This window comes from Amphiura filiformis, chromosome 9 (genome assembly GCF_039555335.1).
Source record: "Amphiura filiformis chromosome 9, Afil_fr2py, whole genome shotgun sequence".
In the NCBI taxonomy this organism is placed as follows: domain Eukaryota; kingdom Metazoa; phylum Echinodermata; class Ophiuroidea; order Amphilepidida; family Amphiuridae; genus Amphiura; species Amphiura filiformis.
In genome coordinates, this window is record NC_092636.1 from 57,217,173 (window position 1) to 57,229,399 (window position 12,227).

At 36.1% G+C, this 12,227-nt stretch overlaps 1 protein-coding gene across 1 annotated transcript; it reads left to right on the top strand.

Moving 5' to 3' along the window:
* Window positions 1-1,104: 1,104 nt before the first annotated feature.
* Window positions 1,105-9,565, top strand: LOC140160167 (lactadherin-like). The gene is made up of 8 exons (XM_072183444.1): window positions 1,105-1,171; window positions 2,405-2,713; window positions 3,148-3,308; window positions 4,942-5,106; window positions 5,508-5,652; window positions 6,092-6,411; window positions 7,627-7,771; window positions 9,207-9,565. Exons 1-8 carry the CDS (start codon window positions 1,105-1,107, stop codon window positions 9,563-9,565), a joined length of 1,671 nt encoding a protein of 556 aa, XP_072039545.1.
* Window positions 9,566-12,227: the final 2,662 nt, after the last annotated feature.

Sequence of the window (12,227 nt, forward strand, 5' to 3'; positions counted from 1 at the left end):
CTTCTAGCATTGTCATCTATCGAGTTCCACAGTTGAGCACCTCTATAACTAAAGCTACGCTTCTTATATTCAGTATTTGGCTTATCCATGATAAAAACATCTTTATTTCTGGTGTTATAACACGTTTCTTTTTTAACAAATCTATTGCACAGATATTTTGGTGCTTGATTGTTTACAATTTTATGGATTGTAACTGCGTCGTTTATGTATAACTTTTCTTCAAGATTTTTCCAGTTTAAAACATTTAAAGCTTCTGTACTTGACTCATATCTACTTACACCTGTAATAATTTTTGCTGTTCGGTTTTGTAAGACTTGAAGTTTATTTCTAAGGGTTTTGTTACATCTTCCCCAAACAACATTGCAATAGTCAAAGTGAGTGGCAACAATGCTTTTATAAAGTAGACACTGATGGTGTTTGGGGATAAAATTAGCGGCTCTCCTTAGAAAATACAAACCAGTTAAAACTTTCTTTCTAACTTGGTCAATCTGATTGTTCCATAACAGTTTATCATCAACTTCAATGCCAAGGTGTTTACAATGATTAACCCTTTGAAGACGGGTTCCTTTTATGTTTACATTAAGATCATCGTTACATAAATTTGCAAGTTTTTGTGGAGTACCAATTAACATAAAATGGGTTTTTTCAACATTAATACTTAATTTGTTACTTGCAAGCCAGTTGTCAACATTATTTAAATCATTATTTAGTATTCTAACAATATCATTAACATCTTTTGAATAATAATAAATTGCTGTATCGTGAGCATACATGCTCACCTTTACATTATTAACATATTTAGGCAGTTCATTAACATATAAAATAAACAATAGCGGCCCAAGTATCGAGCCTTGTGGAATTCCACAAGAACTTCTTTGGTCATTAGACTTTGACCCATTTACACCAGTTATATGAGATCTATCATTAAGGTAACTTCTGAACCATGTTGACAACATGATCATCCACACCAAAATTGGTTCTTTACTTACAATGCCACTAAGCGAAATTGATAATGACTCAATAATGCTGTGCACGTTTTTGCCTTGTACAGCAATTTGTGCTGATGGATATTCCTGTCCTAATCAATATCAAGTGTGTTATAAAATGTCTGCTGAGTGTGATGGATATGTACATTGTTCTGACGAGTCTGATGAAACAAAATGTGGACGAAGTAAGTTCGAATAAGTAAATAATTGTAAATGACGCCAGGTATGATAATTTATTAACTGCACTTAGAGACAAGTAGCATAAATAACGTTTCTTCTATTAGGCTCGAAATTTTGCACCATTGTTGTCATATGCACTACATAGTTCATGAACATCTTTCAACAATTAGCTATCTGAGTCTGAAGTCACGATTTGTAATCTACAGCATAAAAAAAAAAACTTGTGCAAGTGAAAAGCGCCCTCTATGGCAATTAGAAAATACCGTTGTGACATGATGCTTACATCAACGGCAAGGGCGCAGTCTTAGCTCTCAAATGCCGTTTGTTCTGTTCAATTTGCTTGTTTTAATCTCGAGATATGTTTAGTTTACAACGAAAGGGTAAAATCACAATTGTGCCACTTTATTTCAATAGTTCAGTCAGAAATGTAAAAACAAACAGCATCGATATCAAGTAAACAAAATCCAAGCATGCCTAAATGCAAAAGATTGTCATTGATTTCACTATGTTGATGACAGGAGATACCGCGTGCAGAACTGCTTTCACCAAAAACTTGTTCTTCTCTAATGACCATCTTCCTTTATTTGTTACCGTCAAGAGTCAAGAAGCTCTAAAACTGATATATTTCCAGTGTACAATATTTAATTTTTCAATATGTTTCTTTTGTGCAATAAGTTCAACAATGAAAAATTAGAGAAACATGAAAAGTAATAAAGAAAAAAATCTGGAAACAAAGTTATGCTTGTATTCAACTTTCGTTGTGCGATATTTTGATGGTTAGCCACTCTTGACATCCCTGTCATCATGCGCCATAAGTTAAGTTGCTTTTAAGATACGGAATTGAAACTTAACAAACAGTTCCAAGAAGGAATAATAAATAATATCTGAAAAAGTGACATTGTTTTGTTGCACAATCACAAAATGCGGTTCTTTTTCTACATGTAACCTTTTTATGGGACACCTTGTATATAATTTGTGAGGAAATTTTTGAGTATTGTTAGTGGGTTGACTTTACAGCGAATTTAGTGTAAGTGCCGAATTCACTAACGCCCGCTAAACATGCCTTCATTATCATGTGCCTGTATTTTGCCATAAAACATATATTGGTATAAGTAATTTAGAAATTGCAATTCGATGCAGGGGGCACGTGCCCATTTGACGCAATGTATGTTATGTATCGGATTAACATCTCAGATTCAAATAATTAGTATGCATCACTGTTATTGGTTCGATTTCAGGTAATCTTCCAGCAGGCATACGATTCCAAGACATGTTCATTCTTCAAGTAGGGGTGCATATCCCAAAAGAATTGTGGCGTCGTTCATACCAATCTCAAAATAGCGGGCATTATAGTCGACTAGGTACCGATATCGAGTGCGTAGCAGAGTGTCTGGCGCAAGAGGATTTCAAGTGCAGGAGTGTTGTCTTCGCAACGTCCTTAGATTTTGGATATTGCGCTTGGTTGAATGATACATTGGCAACATTGGATCTCTATGAAAGTCCACCACATAATACCAGATACGATCTGTTTACATTAATCAAAGCCTGTAAGTTAAGTGCGTTTTTGGAATTGGCAAAAACAAAACACACATAAATAAAATCATTGTCACTGCACTGCGCAGTGCGCATCCTCAACCATAGGATAAGTGGCAATATGGGCATCGACATTTACGTAGTCTTGGTTTCTTTTAAAGGATTTTGTAAAATTACGTAAATAGTCAAAAGCATGTCAGTTTATCATTAAGTTTTTTATTCACCCTATGCAGATTGTGAACCTTTTCAACGTGAAATTATTCCAGGTAAGATACAAAAGATAAATCATCAGGCTAGTTTCATGAACCAATTTGTTTTGAATATTAAAATTACACAACTTAATAACTTGAGCCTATTTAAAGGTTTCCCGTATGCTACATTCACAACCACACGTACTCAAGCGCCTTGTACAATTTGTAGTTATCTGGACTTCCTCTTTCTTTTAAAGCCGTTTGCTCACTGCCAATGGGGCTCGAAAGAGGAGTACTTTCGGACACACAAATATCCTCTTCAAGCTTCCAAGATATATCTCATGGCCATGAATATGGCAGGCTACGAAATGCATCTTACTGGAGACCTGCTGAGGACGATTACGACCAGTGGTTGCAGGTATGATGGGTTGATTTAAACAGTCCGCGCAAATTTCCAGATTAGAAAGCGTTACAAATCTGGCAACACACTGACTAATCAAGAATGGTACGATTCGTACGAACCTCGGGGAACTGGGTGTCTGAGGCCGATCCCGGGAGCGCAAGAGCGCCCTAAGTTACTCTTTACAGTTGTGTAGCAGACCATGAGACTTGATAAAAAAAAGTGAGTATAGACCTTGTGTAACCCGTAAACAACTCCGCTAGAGGGCGTTTTCAAAATGGCCACCAAATCCCATTGAATTATATGCTAAAGCTTAAAAACATGCACTAATGAATGTGAACTGAGTTTTTATTAATAAAGAAGGCACTATAACTAAATAAAGACTATACTGGGGATGTATATGTAGAGTGCGCTTTCAAAATGGCTCCTAAATCCCATTTAATTACGTGTTGAGGCTTAAAACAGATATACATATTAATGCAAACTGATTCTGTTTTCAGCTATTTATAAATCATGTTAATAGCATAGGTACAAGAGGGCACTATGACTCAATTTCGACTATTATGGGAACGTACATGTAGAGGGCACTGGTCAAAATCCCATTAAATTATGATTTAAGGCTTAATATTAGCTTGTAAGAATCCGCCAGGATGTAGATAAAAAATGCAAAATGGTTTCCTATAGGACATCCCAAAATGCAATATTGAAAGCGGCATAAAATGTGAATTATTAATCAAATTTGGTGGAATGACTGGGATACAGATAATGTGTACTTCAGACCTAGATCAACTTTCTTACGTATATAGTTTACATTAGTCGGTAAGTTTTCTGTGATGATTTCTATCTTATTTTACAGAAATTTGGCAACCATTGTCTTTATTGAGTCATATTGCCTTGCTGCACCTCTTATTTTAACCAACATTTCAAAGTAGAATCAGTTTGTACTCATTAGTACCTATGCTATTCATATAAAAATGGTTGAAAACATAATCAGTTGGCATTAATTTGTACCTGTTTTTAACCTTAATACATAATTTTATTGGATTTGGCAGCCATTTTGAAAAGCTTCCTCTACATGTACGTTCCCATAATAGTCGAAATTGAGTCATAGTACCTTCTTGTACCTCCTCTCCTATTAATAAATATTTGAAAACAAATTTAGTTTGCATTAATTTGTATTTGTTTCAAGCCTTAACACGTAATTTTAATGTCATTAATAAAGAGTTGAAAAGAGACTCAGTTTGCATTAATTAGTTCATGTTTTAAAGCTCTAGCACATAATTCAATGGGATGGGGGGGGGGTTAATTTTGAAAACGCCCTCTAGCGGAGTTATTACCGGGTTACACAAAGTCTACCCTCACTTTTTTTTATATCAAGACTCATGGTCTGCAACACAACTGTGAAGAGTAACTTAGGGCCGCACACGGGATCGGCCTCAGACAATGCAATAGTGGGCGCTTTGTAGCTACAAGTCACTGCATTATAAGTATAGTTTATGGAGTAATCTTGGGCCAGATTGGTTAGATGTCTGAAAACTGGATGGGTTATGACACGTGAAACTAACTTACCTGCGTACCTTGGTTTGCATGTATATCACCAAGTTATTTTAAAATTCAAATGTACTCTAATCTTTATATCCCATTAATTCAGGTTTCATTTGAACGACTGGCAATGCTGACTGGCATAGTGATACAAGGGAGCGGAAATGATTCTGAAGGATGGGTCAAGCGTTTTAATTTATCATTTACCCGCGATGAAAGAGCCCAATTTATATGGAACACGTATGTTAAAAGGATGAATGGCGACCAGCAAACAGTAGGTGTATTAGATGGCTAGAGCCACGTTTTATGTCTTGGTGACCATTGTTGATTTTAATATATCATTTTGGTGTTAGATTTGGCGTCCGAGAGACATCTACATTTGAAGAGTTAAAATATTATCTTAAGCTATTATTCCACCTTAAATCCATACATCCTATGGACGACATGACATGACCTTAATCTTCCTAACAGGGATTGTGAAATTCTAATTCGTTGAGTTGTTAAAGTGGCATGGTCCAATGTTTCACGCTCTGTTGAAGCTTATGATTAAAACGACTTGTTTACAAATTTAGAAAGCAAAAAACGTGCATAACGTGCATAACGTGGTATACAATGTATGAAGTGTTTAGAATATTTACTATTACAATTTTTCTTTTTAAATCTATATTTTAATAGATTTTACCTGGAAATAGCGAACCACATTGCGAAAGTCTTATCACATTAGATCCCCCAATCCATGCCGTGCATATAAGAATACATCCGACTGACTGGGCTCGTAGTATTGGAATGAGGGTAGAACTTCTTGGCTGTTATGACAATGGTAAGACATGCCTGTAGTATTTCGAAGGCTTAAAGTCAGAACCACCTATGTCCACTTTTGGCCAAAATGAGTTAAGTCCACTGTTAGGTACGTGTATGGATACTCTTTCTTTGGTATGAGTGAAGAAAAGACGGCGCCATAGCAATGTCAATAGTGTTTATGTCAATAGTGTTTATGCTACATTGTCTGATTTTCATCTGTGATCAAACTTTCAAACTCGTTTTTCTCAGAATGCCATTTTTGGACAAAAGTGGGTCTGGCTCTAAGCCCTAAAATCTGTTTTCTCAAGATCCGAGCCCTAATTGGTTGTTGGTTGAAAATGTTTGGTGAATACAGATAGATTATTAGAAAGAAGGATCAGGAGATAACGCATAAGCAACACTCATTATGCTCGTGTTTTTAATATGAAATATTACTGGGCAATATGTTAACTCTTCAGCTTGCGAAGAAACATCTGGTTTAACATCTGAGACCATTCTCGGGAGCCAAATAACTGCTTCAAGTGCTTATGACACTAACTATGCACCAAAGAACGCTAGGCTTGACACACTAGGAAGACGACGATTAGGATGGGTAGCCTCTGAAGTAGACACAAACCCATGGATTCAGATCAATTTACAAGATCCGTTTATGTTGCGATCTGTTTGGACCCAAGGATGTCAAGATGCTGACTACTGGACAACAGAGTACGTGCTGCAATATTGGGGCCATGAGGCTTCCTGGCAAAATTATTTTAACGGAAGCACGGGAGAAAGGAAGGTAAGGATTGTTATACAATAATAATTGTTCTACACTCTTTCGTACGTAGACTTGAGGCTGAAATTACCTTGCCAAAGAAAATAACTTCGTTATGTTGTTATTAATAGAAAATACAGAGTTTTTTCCAAAATGTACGTTGTAGTTTAAAAATTTACTTCAACTTCTACGGCAACTTTACATACTCAGATTTCTTTCAACGCAAACGTCTGATTGGTAACTGCACCAACAGCATCATTTAACTTTTAAAGCTTGTGTATCAATGGGCAATCAAAAGAAGGGTATGTGTAAGCGACTGAAGGAAAATTTCTTCCTTTTGTTTGGTCAAGTGGGTTGTTGGTCACATTTCAAGTCAAGAGGCTCTACGTACCTTAGGCCTGGGTGCTCAATCTCGCCGATTAACTCTTCGGCGTGGCCGGAACCTTAGCCGCACACCCACGCCGATGCACATATGCAGAGAAATAAAATACTGTTGCGATATGCGCACTAACTAAATGTGTGTCTGCTCGATGAAAAGCCATGTTCAGTCACCCGTTCATCGGCTTGATCGGCCCAACTCCTGCATTTCTCGCAACCGGCTTATAACACTAATAAGTGTCCTTGAGTGCGTTGATTTTTTGCCGGATTATATCGAATAATCCGCAAATTGCTCAAGGTGAGTAAACTTAAGTAGGTACTACAATAAACATTAATATAAAGGTTTCGTGTAATGAATGTTGCGAACTCGATGCCCATAACTGCTCGCGATTTCGCAACCAGGGATATGGCTACACTATATTAATTCGTCGGCGTATTGCGGCTTGAAACTGCAAGCCGTAGGAGAGCCATCGAAATGCTCCGAGACGACGCAGAGTTAATCGGCGAAATTGAGCACCGGGGCCTTAGGCTTCGTTTAAATAAACATGAATGAACTCACTGGGTGATATCCTTCTCATTTCAACAGAGATTATGACGGGAGCCAGCGCTAATCTCCGTATCTTATTATTTTAAAACTAGGTATATGTATTTTTTACAAAGCGTAATCAAACACCAACTATATGGATTGCAGTGCATAGTGAGAACAATAAATGGTTTACTTTCGGAGAAAAAAGAATTTATATGGTGTCATTTTAAAAGGTGTTTTAACATAAAACACAATTTCACAAATTAGAATTCTTTTCATAACCGTCATCTGCTGTTAATGAATCAGAATGTCGTCAAATTTATTTTAATATGCAGATCTTCTTGGCAAACAATGACCGTGACAGCATTGTTGAAAACGGAATAATACCTGAAATTTCCACGAGTCAAGTTCGAGTTGCACCTATATCTTGGCACGGTCTTCCTGCACTCAGACTAGAGCTTATAGGTTGCTACCAGAAAGGTATACGAAGTACAAACAATGTTTTTGGTACATATTATATAGGCCTAAGGTATGGTGATCACGAAGTTTGGATTTGTCATGGTGGTCATCAACTTTTGGATTTGTTGCCAAATTTGGCGCTTTTGAAAATGTAGTTGCTATGAGGATGAAATGAAAGCTGATAACAATAGCTTCCACATTTTCAATTCCACAAATTTAGGATTTTTGAGGTTATAAAGATATGAGAGGCATATCAAATGAGAGCTTATAACAAGAGTGTAAGGGTGGTTTAGTGTCATAATGTGTTACGGTGCGCGTGTCATGGTAGTCACGATGTCAAGTGTCATGGAAGGTTAAGATATGTCAGGGTGGGTTTAGGGTGTTAGGGTGGGTAATAGAATCTCACGATGACTAATGGCGGGTTAAGGGTTGTCATGGTGGATTAAGTGTTGTTATGGTGGATTATATGTCATACTGGTTTAGGGCGGGGTTATGGGCATAGATATTCGTGTTTGCTGGTGTCAGTATTTTATTCTCACAGGATCCGGTAGTTTTCTCGTTGTTATTATGACACGTTATCGTATTTTAAATATTGTATTATCATCTGGATAGTTTTAATCATGTATTTTTGGCCTAACGATCGGAAGTCTGGTATGTATAATAATATAAAAATCGTCAACTCAATAATTATATGCTACAATTGAATACATGAATACAAAACCCACCCAAGTCCATTGTGATTTTGAGAGAAAAACACGTGTATCATTTTAATTCCTTCAGTTATATTTACCTGCATGGTCAATATGGTAAGTTTTACGTGTAAATGAGTGGGTTAAACTGTATTAAGTATGACGAGTAGCATTTCAGGGACTTCGTGGGGTTCATTTTAAATTGTGGACTTGGGTGGTTTTTTGAATCATATACAATGACAACAATGTTTGAATGAGATTACCACTAGTAAGATAATACAAAATAAAGCACACAAGTGTGTAAAATGTTGATAAGCATTCTGCCATGTAATATAAACCACACACTTTCCTTTATTAAACCCATTTTTTTTCAAGAGTCACTCTGAAGCAATGAAATGTGTTACAAGTGGACTTTTATACATACTGGATTTCAATCAATGTGTTACAAGACTCAAATCATGGACTTGGGTGGTTCTCTCATACATGCTATTTTTCACATGCTCAATAGACACAGTGGATTAATTTGAGTTGTTTTTTCATACATATGACAGGCCTATGCATAGCAACAAATTCCCATGCTTAAATCAATTTGGCCACAGTATGGACTTGGGTGGCTTTTGTATTCATATATTCAATTGGATACAAAGGTTTTGATTTCAAGACAAAATGTTTGAAAAAAAACCACCCAAAAGTAAAGTGTAGACAAAAATGTAATTGTTTAAAACCGTTAAAATATTTTTCTATTTTTAATCATAATTATATACAAGTTTGTGACAGTCGCCTGGGCATGCAGTCAGGATCCATCTCTGATTCGCAGATATCGGTGGACGGCAGAGGTTTCTGTACTACCGATTCAATGTTTCGTCTGTTCAATGAGTCACACGTAATAAACATAATGGGGGTAGGCGTGGGTAATATAATTGACACCACGCAATATGTTGAAGTTGATCTGTTGGAGCTTCATACGATTACTGGAATCATAATTCAAGGGACGGCTTACATGGATCACGTTAGATTTTGGATTCAGCGATTTATGATTCATTTTGTAAGGATGGATGGAAATTGGATAACCTACAAGGAGATTGATGGATCAAATAAAGTAAGAATTTTGGTTTCAGTTTTATGAATTCTTATGTTTTCTCACATTGTTTTATATTCTATCTACGGTGGTTAATCGTTTTGTTGTTATTGGACATAAGGCAGAAATTACCCCGTCTAATGGCGGGCACTTTCACGACATTTCGTGACACAAATATATGTGTTATATAGTTAATATTTCCATGTGTTTAATTGGGATTTCAATTACTACATTTTAAGGAACATAAATTACTTTCCTGATGACTTTTATTGGCAGATATTCCAAGGCAATGCTGACTCAGAAACAGTACGTGTTCATACGTTTGAACGTCCATTTACAACTCGCAAAGTCAGGATTAATCCCCAGCAATGGGTACCAGAAAATCTATGCTTCCGTTTTGATCTCATTGGATGCCCATTGATGGGTAAGTAGTGTACCGTTGATAACATACTTTGAATAATGGGTTATCAAAAATAGGTTGTAAATCTTTTTCTTAACATTATCAAAACATTGTCAAAAGTTTCCAAACATTTTTGTAATACATTTTTCCAATACATTTTTGTAACACAAACCCTTCAACCCAGCAAACATTTCGCTTCTCCCGGTTTCCATTTTTTTTCAAGTATTTCGGGTTTTCACTGTTTATGGGCTGGCTTTCAATGGCGGTATTAGGTTATGGCTGACTTTTAAATTTATGTAGTTGGAAATTTCCTATTTTCCTGGTGAAATTTCTGTTTACTACTGCTTCAGCATCTTTTTACTGCTCTGTTATCATTGTTAGATAGAGAAAAAGTAACATGAAACGTGAAGACAGAAGAAGAGAGTAGAGTTAAGAAGGTAATCGCCACCAGTTGTGGCTATCCAAACTGGGCTTTTGACAAGGCAAAAAAGGTTGTCTTTTTTGGTGTGACAAGTCTTACATTGGCGAGACAGACCATTCAAACCTTTGTACATTTTTGGATTTGACTAATTACTGATATAATTAATGTTATTCAAGTGTAATTAATGCTAATGCTGGGAATTACCCTTCATATGTATTGATTTATTCCCCTGCTTAGGTAATGGAATAATTTGCAGTCAAACTGGATTGCATCATGATGGGTATTGCATTGATGCTGTGGCGAGTAGGGATTCCAACGCCTGTCAAACCATATTATCTGAATACGCACAACCTATAATCATCAAAGAACAGAAAACCCAAACTGCACTTAATCTGCACTTTAAAGGAATACACAGCTATGATTTATATAAAATAGGATTACTTTACACTCAAAATGACCAATCGTTCTCGTGGAATGACGGCACGCCGCTAATATTTGATAATTTTGATATCTTTCCCGTTGTTATTGATGTGTCAGACGTTTGCGTAGCACTTGACAGGAGAGATGGTGGGACTTGGAAGATTTATAACTGTGCAACAGATGTATATCAACTTGCCACGTTGTGTCAAATAGGTATTGGACGTACAACTAGATAAAAGTAATGGATATAGTAAAAAATGGATATAGTAAAAACCAGGATTTACAGTTGCATGACCGTCCTTTTAATAACATTATTTACAAATTTGGTGTACAGATCACATTGATAAAGTCTGTGTATCGCATATTACTTATAGGAGAAAGGAAGTAGGAGGAAAGATGGAGTAAAAACTGCTTCAAAAACATTTCGTGCGCCGTGAAAAAATGGATTTCATAATTTTATTTTAAACAGATATAGACGAATGCTTACAAGCGAATAATACGTGCAGTCATGATTGTGTCAACGTACCGGGGAGTTATTACTGCACCTGTCCTTCTGGAATGTATTTGGACAATGAGAATAAATGCGTAGGTAAGTGCTTTTAAAACAACTCACTCCTCATGTTACTCTTTAAAATTATATAACGTATGTTGAAAATTAGCACTGTAATGCACAAAATAAGGTTTTCATACTGTGGACTGTTATATAGAATGTTTCAGTCGGTGTCGCATACTTTCCACAAGTATTCCGTATTCTGTCTGTTTCAAGTCATTCGTTAACATTTTAACAAATGTTTGACGACGAGAAAATATAATAGTCTATGTTATTAGCTTGTAAGATTTATATTATATTCAAATTTCATAAAATGATATCAGAATGTCAATCCTCGTATTCAGAATGCAATTTGGTGTGTCTGATGTGCTCTCAGGTCCCACAAAAATACTGTCCAAATGAATTGAAGTGTAGGCCTATTTGAAGTGTTATTATTCAAGACTGGTCTTATCACTAAAATTTAGAATGGCAAGCACTTGTCAAATCTGTCTGTGTTCTAGATATCGATACTTTCACAAATGTCTTCTTCTTCTTCTTCTTCTTCTTCTTCTTCTTCTTCTTCTTCTTCTTCTTCTTCTTCTTCTTCTTCTTCTTCTTCTTCTTCTTCTTCTTCTTCTTCTTCTTCTTCTTCTTCTTCTTCTTCTTCTTCTTCTTCTTCTTCTTCTTCTTCTTCTTCTTCTTCTTCTTCTTCTTCTTCTTCTTCTTCTTCTTCTTCTTCTTCTTCTTCTTCTTCTTCTTCTTCTTCTTCTTCTTCTTCTTCTTCTTCTTCTTCTTCTTCTTCTTCTTCTTCTTCTTCTTCTTCTTCTTCTTCTTCTTCTTCTTCTTCTTCTTCTTCTTCTTCTTCTTCTTCTTCTATGTACCTGGATTTTCCAAGAACATTCATAACTATATGAAGAGTATATTACTATGTTTGAAGAAG

Bases quoted from the DNA above. Each gene is read 5' to 3' on its own strand.
- LOC140160167 (XM_072183444.1), top strand. From the start codon at position 1,105: ATGTCTGCTGAGTGTGATGGATATGTACATTGTTCTGACGAGTCTGAT. The intron at 1,172-2,404 runs GTAAGTTCGAAT...GTTCGATTTCAG, and splicing joins TGAAACAAAATGTGGACGAA to GTAATCTTCCAGCAGGCATA. The intron at 5,653-6,091 runs GTAAGACATGCC...TTAACTCTTCAG, and splicing joins TCTTGGCTGTTATGACAATG to CTTGCGAAGAAACATCTGGT.